The following is a 21,804-nucleotide window of genomic DNA, read 5'->3' as shown; positions in this document are numbered from 1 at the left end:
ACCACTTGTAATATTAATAAAAGTTAAAAAAAAATGTTGGCTTGACATTCATTAACATACATTAAAAGTTAACAAGTGTCCAACACCAGATCAAATGACTGACAAATTAGGTTTAAAATGTTTCTGAGACTACAAATGATGTAGCTCACTTTACAAACACGACATCACTTTGTAAACTGTGATTCATTACATCATTCATTTAGAATAAGCGTAATCTAAAACGGGTGACTAAACCTTTGCCTCATAAGATGTAGACCGACATTTGTTGTTTTGATTATCTGAGAAAGATATGATGTGTGATAATAAGAAATTCACTCTTCATTACAGGAAAGGAAGTATGGCTGAGGTTTACAGTCAATGAAGTCCGAGGGGCGTGTGTTAGCGTGACAGAGGTGGAGCTTACTCCACACAGAGAGACGTTCTTCTATTAGGAGGCCTGTGCTGTCGACCCCGAAAACCCAGCCGAAAACTGTTGCTGGCGCTGCACCACAACATGCGTCTCAATCCCACAGTCACACAGGAGCATCTCAGCGCATGCTAACACTTGGAGCTGTCGTTGTCACCTCCTGTCAGAGCAGACAAACAATGGAACAGACCACTGTGAGTGATCAAATTTGAGTTGCATTTCATGGCTTTTGCTTTTACACCCGAATGCATTTGCAGAAAAGATGGGCGACTTGGCTTGGAATTGCTATCTTGTTTTGTTGGATGTGTTTGCAAGTCAGACTTGACTTAAGACATTGTCAGATTTTATATAGTCCCAAAAGATGATGGAAGTGGATCACGTTCACACAGGTATCAGGTCAGTTGTGGGGCGGGTAAATGTTTGACGGGTGTCCTCAAACATCCCTGCAAACGTCCGGTGGTCCCCTTTGAGAACTTGAATGAAACCACCTGCAATCTTGCAAAAGATCTCCATTAAACATTGCATATCTAGCGTTTAGTTTCAGTTAGGAAGTCTGCCATTTTGAAGAGAAGGCACATCGGGTGCAAAATCGCAACAATAAAAAAAATAGATTTCTTAAAAGTTTTGCTTTTCTGCTGTAGTTTACCTACTTGCATTTCTAAAGTGTCTTGCAAAGGAAATAAAGCTTCCTTTTCACAGTTTCCTCTCCAGGTGCAGCAAATATCAGTATAAATAAATATCGAGCCACAAAGTGACTGCAATATTAACTTTCATTATAGCTGAATTCCTGCCAGAAGGTTCAATCTAATTATTACAGCATCATAGTACCTTGTCGTATCCATTTTCTCTTTCTTTCCCTGAACGTTCAGACATTCCGGTTGAACTTTTAATATGGTGAAGCGGCTTTTGCTGCTGTGAGAGGAAAAGATTTGATCATTCTGAAATGTGACTCTGAAATCCTTGAGTGAATGGCCTCAGATGCGTCTTATGTGTATGTAAAGTCAAGCCTCATATCCTGTCTTCATTGGAGGGCTATTAAAAAGGACAAAAGAAAGCTCTGTCTCCGAGTCATTAGACTCACTCACAGATTTACATTGGTAAAGCTGCTGGTTGTTCAGATTTTTGGGGATAATGCAGGTCAGAAAAGACAATTCCATGATTTTTGCTCGAGGAGAAGAACTTTTGTAGATCTCCTGATGTTGTCAATGTCAGCCATGCCACACCTGAGTACTATAATGACAAAAAGTGTAATCCAAATGTCTGAGACTGCAAGTGAAAATGCTTCTGTTTTGCGTTTTTCTAATTAAATATAAATTCTTTCATTCATATATTATCAGTATAACAATTTGGGTGAAAAGTTGTTTTTAAAAAATGAAGACGAATTTCAGGATGTTGTAGCTTTTGGTTCCATCCTCCTTTGCTTTAATGACAGCAGCACTCGAGCTGCATGAACACGCGTTTGCAGACCTAATGATGATCATGTTCTTCAGCATGATTTGTGATGATCCAAAGAACATCTTGTGTTGCAGTGGAAGAACATCTGACCATCTGTACAAAGAGTCACATGAGTCATGTTGTCTTTGATTAGTGATCTACAAATACTACACAATCATTTTACTATTTTTATGGCATTTTATGTCTTTGTTTAAAGTAGCGGCAGATCTTTTCTTCCGTATTGCGACACATCCAAGTGATATAGATTTTCGAAAGGAGGGGGACTTGGTTTTAGCCATCAGTTCTTGATTGGATTATAAGATGTGGGCATTGCTTGCAAACTTACAGGGGCAGAGTTTAAGCAGACTAAATGATTGGAGAAGTCTGTCATTAGTCACAGGAAGACCCAGTTATGAAATTTTGATTAAAAATTACGAGGACAAGTTAGTTTAAAAATATGAAACACATAGGGATGAATTGTTCACAAAAAGATCTATAATCTGAATTTAGAAAATAGATGAAAATCATGTCGACGTACATTTTCAAAATTCTAAAACTTGTCGACATACAACGCAGTTGCAGTAGAGGCGTCCCGAGTTCGAATCCCAACTCAAGGACCTTTCCCTATTCCACCTCCTATACTTTGCTTCCTGTCAGTTCTGATCTGTCCTGTCATAATAAAAGCAAAATTGCAAAAAATAAAACTTGGAAGAAAAAAAAAACAAAACTTTCCCGTTTTAAATTAGATTTCCAGTCTCATTATGCAAGCTCAGTTTTTACAATGTCATGTAAAACACATGTTGGCTTTATATTCATTAACTGATCATTTACAATTTCTTATTTAAAAAGTCGGTATTCAGTGACATGGCAATTTACTGTATATCCTATCCTCCATATATGGCTATCGTCTGTATCTAGCCTCAGTTCGTCCTCCGAGCGTGTGCATACTGTGAGGTAGCGATCAGTCCCGTTCCCAGCGTGCTTTTCTGCATGTGCAGCATGGGGTGAAGCCAGTGAAAGAGGACATTGTTCGTGTCGTAGTGAGGCATGTTGCATGCACTTATAACTCTGAGTGGGTGAAGTTTCCCCCATCATGCACCAGGAATGCCTTTGAATGACTGGATTGTGTGGAAGGGAAAAGCAGCAGGCTTTCAACGCTTTTGTTTTGATTTTTCGCTCTCCCATCTCTTTCGTAAACTCAACGACTGCTGCTTGGCCTTATAAAAGGAATCATTCACACAAAAAAGAGAATTACTTATCGTTTACTCACCTTGATGTCATTACAAACCTTTCTCCTGTGGAAAACAAAAGATAAAAAGTGCATATAATGAAAGTCAGTGGGGTCCAAAACAACATTGGACCCCATTGAGTTTCATTACACGGTCAAAACATCTGATGGTGAGTAGACGGTGAGAGGATTTTCATTTTTGGGGTGAACTATCCCTTTAAGTAATGTAACCGGGGAACATAACTCACTTTACGACTTTGTGTTTTGCATTAAGCCAGCCAACAAAGTGGACAGAGGAAAAAGAACATAAAGGAAAGAGTGATTTGAGTATGTTGTAATGTCATGGATTAAGATGCCCGGCGCAGCTGCATCAAGGCCAGACTGTACAGTGGTGTGTTTCTCATTCTCTCCCATGTCCGAGAGCAATGACTCGTTAAAACGTGTGACTCAGAACGGCTTGTTTGTGAGCAGACCACCTCCAGAGTTTGTTTCACAGGCTTCAGCTATTGATTCAAGTCTTCCGCTTGTGCCTAACAAAGAAAACAAATGGCTTTCACGTCTCTCCCTCCCTCTCATGCATTCTTTTCACTCAAAGGGCATTGATTGATGAAACCACACAAGTGAAGGGTCCCGATGCCACGGGGGGCTCCCGGCTCTCAGTGATGTAATGTTTCTGGAGTCTGGTGAGCGAGCGGCTTGATGCAAATATGAAAACAAAGATTTTGAGATTTCTCTAAACATGTTCTCGTTTGTTTTCGTTGAGTCTCAGAGGAGCGTTCGCTCTCCGTGAGTTTTGGCACTTACGTCATGGAATTTGGCGACGTTTATGTCAATTTAGCAAGGAAAACTTTTTGTGGGAAATCAGTCAGTAAGAATTTCCAAAGATTAAATAACACAAAATTGCCTATTGATTTCCAAATATGAGCGCGAGTGAACATTTCGTCATATCCTAATGAATGAATCACAATCCTATCCTTTAACGACACCCTGAGGGGTTAGTTGATATTTCGTGTGCTTTTTAATATGACAGGTAAACCTTTGGAAATGACTGACGGCATTTAGTTTGTAAATGACCATTTTGTGCTGGCTTGCGTAGCTTCTTTTCAGCCATTCCCTTTGGTTCTTTTATAAATCACAAATGTGACACCGCCACTGAGTTCATTTTACTGCCCCGTGAGAAACTTGGGGCTATGACACCATCTCCTGTTCTGGGTGTGTTTTGGTTCGAGGAGTCTCCTCTGTGTCAAGGAGTAGCATGTTGAGGCTTCCTCAGACGCTCCGAGCGGTAAGGAAAGCACGAAGTGAAAGGTCATGGAGAACGAGTGAAAGAGAGAGAGGCTATTTTTAACCCTGCTGTATCGCGTAACATCTCCTACCGTGAGATAAGGTGAGGGAAGATATTTCAGGAAGCTCTTGGGTAGCCATTTAGGCCAGGTGAAACCAGGTGCTGTTTTCGTCTAATTAGCTTTCTGAAGAGGAAGTATCTATATCAATGGACATCAAGAGTGACCTCCAGAATATGCACTCCAGAAGCTTGCGTTCTGCAAGTGAACGGCGCCTTGTGGCACCATCCCAAAGAGGTTCAAAATCACTCTCACGGACCTTTTCCTGGACTGTGCTCCGCTGGTGGAACGACCTCCCAATCTCAATTCGAACAGCTGAGTCTTTACTCATCTTCAAAAAACATCTAAAGACACATCTTTTTTGCCAGCACTTGACCAACTAATACTAGCACTTACCTTTCTTTTCTTTTCTATTCTTAAAAAAAAAAAAAAACATAGCTAAGTGTTCTGTGCTAGACTAACTGAGACTTGTTATAGCACTTGTATACTGTTGTTGTTCTCTCGCTGGTCTGATTGCTTCTATTGTTCTCATTTGTAAGTCGCTTTGGATAAAAGCGTCTGCTAAATGATTAAATGTAAATGTAAGAGGGTACGGGGGGACAGTGGCACTTCTCTGGTCTGCTGCTGGTCAGTGTCTCAAACATAAACTTTGTGAGTGGCAGTGGATGGAGTGTTTACCACAGCTGCAATCACAGATGGTAAGGTACAGTAGCTTTGCAGTGATCTGAAGCTGGCCAAACATGGGAAACAGTTGAGGAATGCTTTGCTCATGCCTGGGAGGGTATGTGCAAATGCATTTCGAGATGACATTGGAGGACATGCGCTCAAGGCTTGAGATCTCTGACCGAGATCTCTGACCTGACAAAGGTGACATTGAATCCTTCTCACTTCCTCTCTTTTATTTGATTTCCTTTGCTGGTGTCTCTTTCTTTCCTTTTGGTCTCTGGGAATGGCCTAATTTTTATTTTTACCCATCATGCAGCCTTTCTCACCCTGTTCATGTGGGGTGTCGAATAGAGGCGACCAGTAGAGGCTAGTTTTTTGAAAGTTGATTTCTGTACCTAGTTATTAAATATTTACACTGTTACTGCACTCGAAAAGGAAACACATGTTGACAGTAGTGGGGCATGTTGTCACATCATTCGGAGCAAGTTGTCACACTTACGCAATGCACAACAATTATTAAAACAGCAAAAATGGATTTAAAATATCAAATAATTTTGTCCTGTCCAACTTGTTTTGATTGACAAACATTATAAAAAATTTTTTAAATTATTTTTATGATTTTTAAAGTCTGTTATGTTTACTAGTGCCGCATTTATTGTTGATCAATTCAGTAAAAAAAAAAAAAGTAATATTGTGAAATATTATTACAATTTAAAATAACTGTTTTGTATTCTAGTATATATTAAAATATAATTTATTCCTGTGATGTCAAAGCTGAATTTTCAGCAGCCATTTTTCCACTCTTTATTGTCACGTTCCTTCAGAAATCATTCTAATATGCTGATTTGATGCTTAATTATTTTCTTATTAGTATTAATGCTGAAACAATTATGCTGCTTAATTTTTTTCTGGATTTTTTTTTTTATCTAGATTCTTTTTCGGTAACATTATTAATGCCTTTACTGTCACTTTTGATTAATTTAATGTGTCATTGTTGAATAAAAGTATAGTTAGTGAGTCGTGACAACTAGCCCCGCTCTCGTACTGTGTATTATGCTGCAAACTGTCCAGCGTGAACCTTATGTTTGTATTTGTAGCCCAAAGGGGGTTGCATTAATGAAAGCAGAAGAATCCCCAGTCTTCCTGGGATGTTTTGTGTCTCTTTTGTCCCTCTCTCTCTCTCCGTGGTGCTCTCTCACTGTCTGGACTTTGGGAAAAAGGGGACGTTTGTTTCTGGAATGCACTTCTCTTAGCCACGCTTGGCATCAGAACATCTTTGTTCGAAAGTGAGGGAGGAAGTTCTCGGAGTTGCCGTCGAGGGTTATCGGGGAGTGTTTTTATTTTTTTTTGGATGGGGTAGGGGGTAAAGCTGCAGCAAAGTTCATTCATTCATTCATCCGCCCGTCATGGGCCTCCACTTTCTTTTATTTTTAGCCAAATCCATCAGGCTTGACAAGCGGGAAATTTGAGCCAGCGCGGGGCAATGCTCCAGAACCCCCCACTCCACCGTCATTCTTCTCCCGCTCCCTCCCTCTTCATCCCCACACTCGCTTTCCCTCTCCCCCCTGGGAAAAACAGAGCAAAGTTGAGGCTGGATTCAGACCGCCAGAGATGTTGAGTCATGTGAATCCGTGTACACAGAGGACGCTTCTTTATACTGATAGAGGGAGGAAGAGGGTGACACACTGCAAAATGTTATTTTCTTAATCAGTGTTTTTGATTTGTTTTCAAGTAAAAATATCTTAAAAAATGTTTTAAATTATAAAAAGGTAAAAAAAAGTAATTTTTTTTAGAGAACATTAATTTGCGCATATATATTCTTACCTTTTTTTGCTGGTTTTAAGCATTAATCTAATAATTCTTAAAAATAATTTGGGGAAATGAAACAAAAAAAAAGATTTTCAGCATAAATCCAACAATTATTCCTAAAAGATTAAATATATATAAATAAAAAAATTAACTGGTTTAAATAATAAATCTAACAGTTGTCCTAAAAATAACAAAACAATTGTGAAAAGACTAAAATAGAAGTTTTCGGCATAAATCTAACAATTGGTCCTTTAAAAAAATTATAAAATATTATAAAAAAATTATAAAATAACCTGGTTTAAACCATATATCCGGCAGCTATCCTACAAATAACAAAACAATTGGGAAAAGAAAAGAAAAGTTTTCAGCATAAATTGTTCCTAAAATGAAAAAACAAATGCAGAAATTCAAATAAAAAAAAAAATTTTTAAGCATAACTCTAACAATTGTTCCTAAATAATGAAAAAATAAATAATAGATAAATAAAATATATAAAATAAAATAAATTGGTTTAAAGCATAAATCACTAGCAATAACATAAATCAATAACAATTGCCCTATATTTTTTTTCAACAGTTTTTTATTGATTTTCCAATAAAACAAATAATAACCAAATAACAAAAATTATATCACCAAAAGGAAAATAAGTTACAAAAACATTCCAAATATGCTAATCAAAGCATCAGTAATTAAAATAAAACAAAACAGAACAAAAATATGTCACACTCAAAACATTAATACATGCACCCTCTTATTTCTTAAGGAAATCAATTAAAGGTGCCCACATCTCTTCAAATTGCTGTGCTTTACCCCTTGTAATGTACGTTAACTTCTCTAAAGTAACACACATTGCCATCTCCTTGATCCAAGAGTGTGCAGAAGATATTTCAGTCTCTTTCTAACTCAAAGCAACCATCCTCCTGGCCTGCAGGAGGCCAAAGTCGATAAGAGTAACAATTGCCCTATATTTATTAAAAATAATAATAATAATAAATAAATAAATAAAAAGATTATTTAAAATTATTATTATTTATTTTTTATTTTTTTTGCAATGCAGATGGAGTCAAGGGGTGGGCTATGATTAGGGTTGAGAGAGAGAATTCCTCTGGTTCTTTTATAAGGTAATGTCTAGTGACTCTGGAAGGGGAGACATGTGCACGGATATATTTTAACACACAGCAGGCAGACAGAGAGCAGGGGAGGGGGTCGAGGTGCCTGCCAGCTTCCTCTCTACCCATCTCCCTTTCTCTTGTCCTGCCTGCCCGCCTGCCCAGTCCAGCATTTGCAGCAGACAGGAACATAGCAGTAAATTAAAGCCAGAACAAGCCGAAAAGCACACACACACACTAAAAGGCAAGTGCCAGCCTTGAGTATGACCTATTAACCTGCATGTTAATTTCTGACCGCTTCTCCTCGGGCTGTGATGTGTTTTGCGTGCAATCCAGAGCCTCCAGTTCTGCTCTAAACCAGCATGTTTTGAGTTGGTTCCCACTACATATAGATATGTTTTGTATTATGCAAGGGCCATACTGTATTATGTTTCTCTTAAGATATATGGTGGAAAGGAGGTGAGTGTGTGTTTGCACACGTGTCTGTGTGTGTGTGTGTGTGTGTGTGTGTGTGAGAGAGAGAGAGAGAGAGAGAGAGAGAGAGAGAGAGAGAGAGACGGGTTTCACTGCTCAGTCCTGTTTGAATACGCTTGAACTGGAAAGCAGACTGATGGGAATTAGAACATGTGGAATGTTTACTGTAACAGATAGGATAGAGAAATAAACTGTAACGCAAAGGATTGATATTCACAGTCTAGTGTAGATTACCATGAATTTCCTTGGTTATTGTTGGTTTGGTGCTGTTGAAACCTAAGGCAGATAAACCTGATTTGTTCATTTATTTGTTTGTTTACTTGCTTGTTTGTTGTTCTTTTTAATTAATTATTTTTCTATTTACCTATTTTTCTATTTATTTAGTTATCTGTTTGGTTATTTGTTTTTTTAACTGTTTATTTTCTGTTTATTAATGTTTTCTGTTTCTTTATTGTTCATTTTATTTATTTCATTTATTTTAAGTTTTTTCTATGTAGTTTTGTTTATTTTAGTTTAGTTTATTTACTTAGTGTGTTTGTTTATTTTTCACTTTATTTATTTATTGCTTTAAATTTAGGCTTACATAATTATTTACATATATTATAATATAACATAAAACATAATGTATTTACTTATAAATATGTAAATATATATACATATTTACATATGTATTTATTTGTCAGTTTGCTGTTCTTTTCATTTAGTTATTTTTCAGTTTACCTAATCTTCTATTTATTTAGTTATCTGTTTAGTTATTTGTTTATTTATTAGTATTTTTCATTTATTTTTATTTGTTCTATTTTTTTATTTTATTTAGTTAGTTGTTTTTTGTTGTTGTTTATTTAGTTGTTTGTTTATTTCTTTGTTCATTTATTTATTGTTTTAAATGGATTTTCTGTGAAAATGGAATTTATACTTTTTAATTTAGGGTTAAATATTTATTTACATATATTATTATGTAGTACTCTCTCTCTCTTTCTCTCTCTCAGTCTCTCTCTCTCTCTCTCTCTCTCTCTCTCTATATATATATATATATATATTCATATATTTATTTATTAGTTTATTTAGTTAGTTATTTATTTAGTTCTTTTTATTTATACTTCTTTTTATTTTAGTTTATTTATTTACCATTTATATATTTTTTGCCAAGTAAGTACATTTTACATGTATTCATTTTGCAGGCGCTTTTATCTAAAGCAAGTTTCAAATGAGGAAATGCGGCGTCACATGCTAATTAACTATTTATGAGCTAGTCAACAATTGAGTACTGATGAGCTGGCATGATTCAGCAAAACCACCAATGTAATGTCTCAAACTCAGTGAAATACTGAAAAGCTTGTGGAAAACAGATTTTCAACATTTTTTCTCCCAAAAAGCAAATTTTGGTTCTCTGAACTAGTTTGCAGGAAGTGCGTTTGTATTAAAGTATGTTTATGAATTGTCTTTGAGCTCGTGTATTTCTCAGAACTGCATATCTCTAGTATGTGGGACGTGTGCATGTGTCACATCTGTGCCCCGCTCCATCCCTCCAGTGTTGTCAGTGCTATTCTCATTCACAGCACCTCTCAAATCTAATTTGACTATTATGGTGTCAGGATCAGCCCGGGGCAGGGTTCAGACCATGGTTAAGTACAAGCTTCAGCAGGCACTGACACAGCCCTGCTGTACCCTCAGTTATCTGTCTATCCTCTCGTCCCATGTGACATCACCGCACATCAGAATGTGTGTGAACATGCTGTCTGATTGTAGCGCACTTTTTTTATTTTTACATGCATCTTAATGCAGTTTTTTTTTTAGCATCTGACCATGAGAATTGTATTTTTAAGATTGTCAAGTTAACTTTTAAATAGAATTTATATAAATGTGTCTTTGTCCATTGCTCTGCACTCTGTCTAGCTGTTTTTTTTTTACTGTTTACTCAAGAATGTGTATTTAAACGCCAAAACCAGACTATATCCACTAAAACCCGCCAACAAGTTTCAAAATATTTATATTTTATACGTATATATAGTTTTGTATATCCAATCTTTTTTTCTTTCTTTCTTTCTTTCTCTTTCTTTCTTTCCTTCTTTCTTTCTTTCTTATTGTTTTTAAAACACGCAAATTGACAATGTTTTCAAAAAAGCACTTATTTTATATTTTATTTTATTTTATTTATTTTTTTAAGCCATTGCCAGTGTAAATATGTAGTAATAATGTGAGTAATTATGTGATAATGTAGTGTATTATTTTATTATATATTTTTTTGCAAATTAACAACAATTTTTTCCCAAAGTATTACCAAATATCCAGTACCTCTAACATAATTCTCATATTTTATTTTATTTTATTTTATTTTATTTTATTTTATTTTATTTTATTTTATTTTATTTTATTTTATTTTATTTAAATTTTTTGTCTAAGAAAAAAACAGTGTAATCCAAAATGCATTATTTTATTATATAAAAACAGTTTTTTAAATAACAACTATTTTTATACTAGTTTTCTAATTACCTTAATTTATTCCAGTGTCTTCTAATCTTAATTCATTATTTCATTTTATTTTATTTTATTCTATTTTTATTTTATTATTTTATTATTTTATTTTATTTTATTTTATTTTATTTTATTTTATTTTATTTTATTTTATTTTATTTTATTTTATTTCAAGCTCATTGGCATTCTAACTCTATTTCACACCTATTGATTAGATCTCTTGCTGTTATTGGTATTCAGTTAGATAGTGTTTGATTGAGTGGGTCTTGTGAAGCATGTTGTTAGTGGCCAGCTCTCCACTCATTTATCCCACTCTTGCTGTATTTATCAGTCAAGTCCAAAAGAAACAGAAAGGCTAGTGGGGCATTTTATAATGTATGTGTCAAAAAATAAATAAATAAATCACTCTGCTCTAACCTGTTTTCAAATGTGTGTTGCCGAATGACAAATATTCACATTAAAATGACCTCCTGCGCTCTATTTCGAAGGGAAAACCCCTGTGGGTTTCTAACAGGTCCAGACATTGTAATTCCTCTCTACAGCTCGATGGCAGCCATTTTACATCAATATACTCACCACTGGGAGTTTAAGACATTTAATATGCACTTGTTGCATAATGTCTCAGCTGAAGTGATCATGCTTAAGATTTCCTGAGGCATATTAAATCCCTCCGTGTGCTGGAAACTGAAATTTGACTGAATTCCCATGGGAAACTATAAACGCCTCTGGGGCTTGACCAACGGGTGAGGGACAGAAAGCTCATCGGCACATGAAATGTTAAGAAATGACTACATAACATCATTCATGTGACTGGAAAAAAATTTAAATTCTTTCTAATATGTTTAAGAATATGTTTTCCACCGCCATGCAACATACAGCTTGTTGTCATGAATGTTGAAAGTTTGAATGGCTTCCTTTTCACGCTCTGAAGTCATGATCACCATGGTTACCGCTATTATGGGTAACTGGAAGCTGAACGTTTTTGGCAGATTGCAAAGCCTGGCTTTTGTCACTACATGCAGTTTGCTTAGCTTCCTACATGACTAACATGGAGTTATTCACGGTTCCTTTTGATATTGATCTTAATTGTGTGTATTTATCAGGCATCAGGCAAATGAATCATCGCAGGTTGATAGCAGTATTCACATTTTTTTTATAGCTCCCACTGAGAAATGTCCACTGTTGCAATCAAATTGCCATCAAACGAAAGCGCTGATGACTCAAGTCAGAAGTATTGACGAGAGCTGAGCTGAATACTAAGGCTTTCAGTCGAGGACTGGTTGCCCTTCACAGAGCCGTCTGAGGAATGTGGATTTGTCAATAATCTAAGATGGTCGACTCCGCTACTGTGGACCTAACCTAAGCTAAATCTGCTCTAATCAATGACTCTTGAAAATGTATTAAGATTAACTCCTGTAATTGTGTGACAGGACGTGTCAGGAAAATTAGAGATTACGTTGAGTTAAGTAGTGTGTTATAACAGTATACTAAGCACCGTTAATAAGGTTTAAGTGAGGTAAATTATCCAGAGGAGCATTTTTGCAGAAACAATCTCAAAAACAAAAAAAAGCTCCATATTCTCTTCCATCTGGCAGAGGTGATTAGCTGAAGTTGGACAGATGGTGCCATGGCTAGGTTCCTCATAGCTTTGGGGGTAATCTACACATACTTCCTTACAAGGCCAGTTAGATCAGTGCGTTCTGTTAGCAGAGCTCATCGCCACTCAATCTGCACTCGCAGGATTTCACAATGCTCTGTAGATTTGTCCTGTATTCTGGTTAAAATAGCGGAAACAACCCTTAAACAATAAACCGTTATTTGAGAAGCAGGAATGTGTAAGATGATAATACAGAAAATGTATATTTTTTACATTATTATGCTCACCAAGGCTGTATTTAGTTATTAAAAACAGTAATAATGTGAAATATTATTATAATTTTAAAATGTCTGTTGAATATCTGAATATATTTTAAAATGTGATTTATTCCTGTGATGGAAAAGCTGAATTTTCAGAGTCGCATGATCCTTCAGAAATCATTACAGATAACAGCTGCTTCGTATTTTTGTGGAAACTGTTTATTTTTTTATTTTTTTTTGTGGTTGTTGTTTTTTTACCAGGGTGATATAATGAATAGAAAATAACAGCATTTATTTTGTAACATTATAAATGTCTTTATTTATGTTGGTGCCGATAGCCTTGTGGGCAGTTGTGCTGAATTACAGCGCCATTGTGCGACGGGTGTCCCGAGTTCAAACCCGGCTTGAGGACCTTTTCCCATCCTGCACCTCTCTCTCTCCCACTTCACTTTCTGTCAACTCTAAAAAAAAAAAAAAGCTGTTGTATCTTCATAAAGTCAAAATCGCCAAACTTTACATCAAGTGTGTAGTATTTATGCTATACATGTGAACCTAAATTTGCTTATTAGGTAAAAAAACAAATTAAGATATTTTCTCTGACAAGATGTCTAATACGCTTCTCAAGTAGGCTACATTTAGTTTTGTTTTAAGCATAATTAGATAATTTTATTGGAAATGACAAGATAATGCAACGTTTCAGCAGAATTGCTATGTCAGCTCACAAAAATTCTTATTACATATTTTTTAGCTGGTATCTGACTATGTATTTGAGCAGAATTCCACAGATGGTTCCCTCACAATCAGTGCAGAAATTATGCAAAATATGCACAGATTCATTGTGGGTCTACTTTTTTTTTTTTAATTAGCAAGCTGTATTCCTCAATTAGCATATGCTAACGTCAATACTGTATCGCTCACAAAGCCCCCGAGTCATTGTTTCCAGAAGAACATCCTTTTTTCTAGCTAATAACACATTGTCTGGGTCTGAGCCTGGCCTCGGCTCAATCCCTGTTTCCTGTAGTGGAGCCCTGTGCAGGCCTGGCCCTCAGGATGTTTTTGTTTGGGACGAAGCGAGAGGGGCGGGGGGGCTGCGTTTCTGTTCTTGTGTGGCAAACTCACCCAATTAAAAATGCCGTGGTCAGTGAGCAGACCTGGCAGAGAGCGAGTCTGGAAGTGTTGACATACCAAGAATGAGGAGAAGAAAGAGAGAGAAAAATGCAGGGATCACCCTGGAAAAAAGGCACGAGGGGTTGGGCGGGCTGCTGTTAGGGGGGAAGGGAGCGGGGTGAATCAAGGCTGTGGAATGCACTCCGTTTAGTCACATATTCACTCGCTAAACACCAGGAACTCCTGAGTCAGCGGCTTCCTCATCAGCCCGCTGCAGTCAGGGACTCGTCCTATTTCAACCCGGTCTCTCTTTCTGTTGCCTGTAGTCCTGTCTTCTTCTGGTTCCCTACCCCCCTCATTGATCGAGAAACAAGCTGTTGCTGCATGATTGGCAGAACTCAGTGTCAAAACAACCCCTCCCCCTCCTGACTCCGCCTCCTCCCGCCCTCCTGTCTAGGCTGAGGTCAGGAGGAACATGCTGCAAATGGGTGATGAAACATCTACGGCAATGGGACTCTTGGTTGTGGTGAATGTGGAACTCATAGTAGATATAGGCTAAGAGCGATTAATAACATTAGTAAAAACACTCTTGAGCTAGACTTTGGAGTCGTTTTTGTTACTATGATTACCGTTATCTGCAGCCTTTAGCCCTCATCCCCCTTCTTTTAGGCTGGATAATCTGTCTGTCTGACCTTCAGAGACACACATCTGTCTCACCCGGATGGTCTGAAGTGCTTCACTGATCTTTGTTTATCTCTAATGTTGGTAATCATTGCACATTCTGTCCTAAGCTGTCATGTACATCAGTGCTGCTATGAATACAGCACGTACGCAGGGATTCAAGGGGCCAACAATAAGAATTGATATTATTAAAATGAAATGAATATTAATAAAATACAAAAAAGTTAGCTTTGATTTAATGTTAAGTTTCCTTGAATAATTTCTTAGGTTTTATTTTTATATTAAAATGTTCCACTTTATTTGTGCATTACCGTTCAAATGTTGAGGTTTCTAATGCATTTATTGGATAAAAATAGTGTAAAAAAACTATTATTGTTACAATTACAATTTAAAATGGTTGTTGAATATCTGAATATATTTTAAAATGCTGAATTTTCAGCAGTCAACTCCAGTCCTCAGTGTCACCTAATTCTTGAGGAATCAATCTATGCTGATTTGGTGCTCAAGAAACATTTCTTATTATCAATTTTGAACAGTTGTTCTGTTTATATATTTATATATATAATATATATATTTATATATATATATTATATATATATATATATATATATATATATATATTTTTTTTTTTTTTTGATTAATTTTTGATTAATATGTTGTAACGTTATAAATGTCTTTACTGTCACTTTTGATCAATTTAATGCATCCTTGCTGAAATAAAATAATTAATTTCTTTAAAAGATATATCTTAATGACAGCCCTGGAATTTAACATAATTTATTTAGAGAAATATCCAGATGTTGTGTGCTGTCAACAGACATGCAGTTCCTCTTCATAGACATTTATTATAGTCCAAAACCGTCATAAAGCAGTGTATTATTAATTTATTTATTATTGCATTGAACATTACCATTTCCAAAGGCATTTTTTTGTTTCACTGTTACAAGACTGACGTGCTGAAAAAGAGAGATGAATGAACCTGTTTCTGTGAGCGTTGGTGATCCATGACTGTGTGGAAATGAAGCACACCTGTCCTTTGCACTGACATCCTGTCAGTCACTTTTAGTCTGAAACATACAGTGACATGTGATCACAGATGGTTCACCACACACACGTATTACAACAGCACTAGTAAAGTGAGTGCAAAATATTTCATATTTCACTAATTCATACTGAGCCGTGATGTTCTTGAGTCACACTGAAAATACCGTAGATCTGATTTTGAATTATGTGTTTGGAAATATTATGCTAAATTAAATTAAACTTGGACTGCATTTCTGAAAAGTCACCTCTTGGCAACCAGAGAGATAGTAGCAGAAAGGATTTTCTTTTGTCAGCTCAACATGATTTTACAGCACTTCTATCCAGGCGCTCATCATATTTTAGGATCCAGTGATGTGTGAGTGTGTGCTTGATTCAGAAGTTCTTTAGCTCACTGTGTGTGAGGATGTGTAAGTTTGAGCGTGTGTGGGTGTGATATAGTAGTTGTAATGTCATTCTGCGAACCTGTGCTGTGTGCTGCTAACTGTGGTGGGAGAATTTATCTTTAGCTCTGAGGGGGATTGTGAACAGTTGGCCTCCAAGGCTGGCGCTAACTCCGTTCGCTCAATTAGCACTACAGAGCTGCTAAAGCATGCAGAGAGACGTGCCTCTTTGTGCTAGTGTGGTTTTCACAAACTTACAACTATATTAGTCCTTTTCCTATAATGACGTGACCTGCATCGCTATTTATATGATGGAAAAGCTATATATCTGTTCACATGATTCAAATCCAGAATGGATGTGATTTTCAGAAGGCAAAGTGTTATAGCGGTGTACCTTTTTTTTTTGGTACTTATTTTGTGTTTTATCTTATGTGACAGTAACTTGCCATCTATTTTTACAATTAATATATGCTCTAATATTATTATATATGTTATATGAAAATATATATATGTATGAATATAATTTTTATTCAGATAAATACATATATTTAGAATAACTATCTCACTTATGAAAATGATTATGTAACATTACAAATATTATATATTAACTTGTATATTATTTACTTGACTAATTTATTAAATGAAAATTATTTTATTTTTTATATTTTATTTAAAGTTTAGAAGTTATATTAACAAACACAAATGCAAAAAAACAGTAACTAACATAGGATTATAAAATACACATATTTACACACACACAGAAAGAAAAAAAGGACTGCCTCAATTAACAAATATATACAACATAGTTTTCATATTTTTCTGTTAAATAGATTTTAAATATATGTATTTTTATTTTAAAATATGTATATATATATATATATATATATATATTTATTTATTTATTTGTGCTGTTTATTGTTTTATTTATAAAAATTGTATTTTATTTAAAAGTTTTGTTTACATAATATATGTATGTGTACAGACCAGGGTATATTTATTATGTATATATAAATACACACACATAAATTATATATTTAGAAAATATTTACATGTATATACATTTATATGTTTATATTCTTATATTTTATATTATATATAAATATATTTAATATATAAACATAGCATATTCTTCTTAAATATATACATGCATGTGTGTGTATTTATATATACATAATAAATATACACAGTATACACACATATATTATGTAAACAAAACTTTTATTTTGGATGTGATTAATCGTGATTAATCGTTTGACAGCCCTAATATATATATATATATATATATATATATATATATATATATATATATATATATACACACACACACACACATACATAAATGGCAATATTTACAATTATTTTATAAATTCAATACTTCAGATATATATATATATATATATATATATATATATATATATATATATATTATAGTTATTATATATTATATATATTATATATATTTATTATAGTCCATTACATTAGAATAGCCAAAAATAGCCAGACTGTGGTCAGGTTGAATATTAATTTTAAAAACTAGAAAACAATTTGAAAATTTTAGAACAGAAAACATAAAGAATTGGACAAAACCAAAATAAACGTGCCAGTGTCCCCTTCTCCCTATTGCATTGATCACATTGAGAAGCTATAGAGGGAAATATTTTATTTATTCTAGTTTTGGAATAAGAAGGCGATGTATAACTTTGAACTGGATTAATTTATATCTCGAATTTACCGAACAATTCTTTATTCTCAACAAGGCTTCTTCCCAGATCTCATCAGTCACTTCATCATTCAGTTCAGTAGACCACACTGCTTTAAGGTGCTTAGTGCATACAGATATTGCAAAAGCACGAATAATGCAAGATACCAGATGTCTGGTTTCAAGAATTTTCTGATGTCTGATTTTCAGGTTTATTTATGAACTGTGGAATATTTTTTTTACATAATTTCTAATTTGCAAATAATGGAAAATGTGAGACTGTGGGAGTGTAAACGTACTTTTAACTTGTGAAAAAGATGCAAATTGATCTTCTATATAGAGATTTCCAATACAGCATAAACTGTACATGTTTAAATGTTTAATTTGACTTTATCAAACATATAAGGATATAAAAAACAATATAAAAAAAATATTTAAACAAATATTGAGGATTTTTTGGAATTTTCAAACCAAGATGTGTAAAGTGATCCTTCACTATTTTAAATGGTATGTTATTCAAAAAGGCATCACTTAAGTTATTTGTTAGGGGCATAAATTCACTTTTATTTAAATTTATTGAGTATCCTGATAGTTTACTACATTTTTAGAACTGAAACAACAGGATCCATAACACATAGTAAAAGATCATCAGCATATAAACTGATCAGACTTTCAGCATTGCTCAGAAAGATACCATGAATATGTGGATGGGTTCTCATTCCTAGCTAATGGCTCAAGTACAATGTTACACCCCGTTGCAGTTCAAAAGAGCTTGATTTAATACCATTGGTCAGAACAGTTTTGATCCAGATGATAAATCTATCCCCAAATCCAAACTGTTTTAGTGCTTCAAACATAAATGGTCATTCAATCTGATCGAAGGCTTTTTGGGCATCTAGTGCAATAACAGCAGCAGAATTGTTAGCTAATTGACGATTTGCAAATAAAATATTTAGAAGTAGGCGGACGTTACAGAATGAAAACCTTCCTGGAATAAACCCAGTTTGCTCAGGATGAATAATTGTTGAGAAGTGTTGTGCTAACCTGGCACAGATATTTGCAACAAATAAAGAATCAGGAAGTTTATTCTTCTGGATTGAATCGTGTAGTATTCTCAGCATAAAGGGGGCCAGTCTTTTACTGAAATCTTTAAAAAATTTGCAGCCAAACCCGTCTGGGCCTGCAGTTTTTCCAGATGGAAAAGCATGAATTGCCTTTAATAAATCTTCGATTGAGAGTTCGGATTCTAGCTCAGACCTGTAAAGATTCACTAAGTTCCCTAAAACATTCATTTGTCTCCTTTGGATTAGTTATTATACTGCCTGTTTTTGATTTTTGATTTGATTTTAATTTTTGCAATTTGCAGTTGCATTTTTCAAGTCTTTTATATATATGTATATGTGCGTGTGTGTATAGATAGATAGATAGATAGATAGATAGATAATAGCAATAAAACATTCAACAAATTAAAAAATGAAGCAAATTATTGCAGTAAATGCTGAAACTTGAATAAGGTTTGAGTACGAGAATTTTATTTTAGAAACAGACGTTGTGACTTTTACTGCTACCTAGTGGTGTGATTGCGGTATTTTATGAAAGTTTTCAGTAACCAATGTCATTTACAAAATGCATTATTTACAGTCAGGCATGATACAATTATTCATTGATGTTTGATGTTTGGTTGTGTGAATGCAACATGGCGGTTTCCACTCCACGTGAAAAAACGACGTCATGATTACCATTCATTTCTTTTTGTGGATACAATTTGGAAGTGGTTCAGTGAAATATCGCAGAAAAAGGCAAAGTATGAGACAGCACTTTTACACAAAAGCATGCATACACATACACCCAAACGGAGAGAGGCCTCCTGTTTCAGGAAGTCTGCTGAACAGGAGACGTTAAACACTCAGTTCCTTTTTGACATGTGTTTCCATCACCCTCCATAAGACGAGAGTAGCAGACAGTGGGGCCACACACACTCATACTGACGCACACACATCCTCACCCTGTATTTCATGAGGGCAAAAAGAGGCCATCGCCGCATTTCAGTTTAACTGTTCTTTTGGCCTGTCCCCTGGAAACATCTTATATACGGGTGACTCGTCTATTGTAGAAAAACAAGCAGGGCAGATAAGATCAGACCTAACAAGATCCTACACAGTTTGGTTGCTCCACTGAGAAGCCACAGACCTGACAGCCGTTTGCCAGGTGGATTTGTGGGAAAAAGTAATAGCCTACTTCTCTCTCACCAGAGCACAACAGTGTTTTTTTTTATACGATTGATTTCAACGTGGACATGAGGCTAAACCCAAATGCGCATGTTGTGTGAAAATACAAAATTTCTAAACAACTTTAAATCTATTATAACCTTAAAGGGATAGTCCACCCAAAATTGAAAATTACTCACCGTCAAACCATCCTAGGTGGATATGACTTTCTTCTTTCAGACGAATACAATCAGACTTGTCAATGTCTAGACAATGTCCTGGCTCTTCCAAGCTTTACAATGGCAGTGAATGGTGCTTGAGATTTTGAAGCCCAAAAAAGTGCATCCATCCGCAGCTCTTGGGGGGTAATAAAGGCCTTCTTAAGCGTTTGTGTAAGAAAAATTTCCATGAATTTATAAACCATAATCTCTAGCTTCCAATAACTGTCATACATATGTTCACGAGAGAGCGGTGTTCCAACATATGACTTAGGTCATAGGCGTAGCGGAGGTTTGGGGTGATTTTCATTATTTTTGAGTGAACCTTCCCTTTAAGTATAAGGCTGCTTTGGTGCATACATGAATTTTTTTTTTTTTTTATTTTACACAGATTTTGTCTTTTTTTTTTTTTTTTGTTGTAGTGTATGTATATTGCTCATTATTTATATACATATATATATATTTACTTTTAGTTTTGACTTTTAGAATAACTCTGACATATAACGCTCAAAGAGTATGTTTAATTCAATTAAAAATTAAGTTAATGAAAACACTAATAATAATAATAACAACAGTGAAAACAATAATAGTAACATAATATTTAGCAAATCTCAAAATGTGTATTTTTCATGCTGTACATTTTAATGTTATGGTCCCTAAATTGCAATTTAAAACGATTAATTTTAAGTTCCAAGTGTTTATTTTTTATTTTATTTTGACAAAATATTCTTTCATTTGAATTGCGAGCCATTTATTGGTTATCAGTTTTGATATCGTGCATCCCTAAAGTGAATAAAAGAGCAGTTCTACACAAATAGTTTGCATTTCTTTCTGATAAAAATAACATGTTAGACATAGACCGTTTATCGTAAGCCATAAACAGCACTGTAATTTCACTCCATTTTCATCTATTAGCCCCCTGTAGAAAGATGAGGTCAGTCCATTGAGAGACAGTGTTTTGTGGGTAACTAAAGTCCGTGAGAAGGTAACCTGATGTGTTGGCCTTTTGAGTGAGGCGTGCAAAAGCATAAATCCATTCCTCTTCCAGACCTCCTCGAGTTTCTGGTGACGTCAGACGTGCATGTAGGAGCATTCTCATCCCTCTCAGGTCACCACGGATATGCATCTTATCTGTCTTTTTCCGTTATCAATACTCAACGAAATCCTTTCCTTCTACTGTTTTCGGGGCTCCCGTGCACATGAGTCAACGTACACACAGGGATATTTTTAGAGACGCAGATAGTGTGTCCTACCAGACGGCCAAAGACCAATTAAGCATGTCGTACACCTTCCATTACACGAAAGAGGAGCTGGAGATGAATGAAGGAGTAGGAAGACCAACGATAGATGGAGAAAGGTGGAGATGCAAGCCTCGGGTTTGGATGATGTCATAACAGCACAATGGAACTGTTTCCTGTTTGGCGATCATCCTTTATTTTGCTGCATATTTTCTTAATGGCTGTGTGCCATATTCGGTTCCTGTAGCGGGAAAGCCACTCACTGAGAACTTCCAGTCATGTCTGTGTTTATTGGCTCTAATGGACAAGAGAGGCAGCAAAAAACACCCCAGTCATCAATACACTCTTTAAACCACAAAAAGGAGTGAAATTACTCTCTTGTTTAATCAGATTTTTTCCCGACATGTTTTGCAGATAAAAGATCACCAG

The 21,804-nt window shown here is 35.2% G+C and overlaps 1 protein-coding gene across 2 annotated transcripts in view; it reads left to right on the top strand.

Moving 5' to 3' along the window:
• bach2b (BTB and CNC homology 1, basic leucine zipper transcription factor 2b) overlaps nucleotides 1–21,804 on the top strand; it is a 96,554-nt gene that overhangs the window by 12,931 nt on the left and 61,819 nt on the right. The window contains exon 2 of one of the 2 annotated variants that reach the window (XM_042746788.1): nucleotides 328–600. The exons of the other annotated variant lie outside the window; for it this stretch is intronic. Within the exon in view, the coding sequence (XP_042602722.1) occupies nucleotides 535–600 (66 nt within the window). The 5' untranslated portion in view covers nucleotides 328–534. The remainder of the gene's footprint in view (nucleotides 1–327; nucleotides 601–21,804) is intronic. 2 annotated transcript variants of the gene reach the window in all.

Source organism: Cyprinus carpio, chromosome B20 (assembly GCF_018340385.1).
Source record: "Cyprinus carpio isolate SPL01 chromosome B20, ASM1834038v1, whole genome shotgun sequence".
Taxonomy (NCBI): domain Eukaryota; kingdom Metazoa; phylum Chordata; class Actinopteri; order Cypriniformes; family Cyprinidae; genus Cyprinus; species Cyprinus carpio.
Note: the sequence above shows the minus strand (reverse complement) of the source record. Positions and strands in the feature narration are given on the sequence as shown.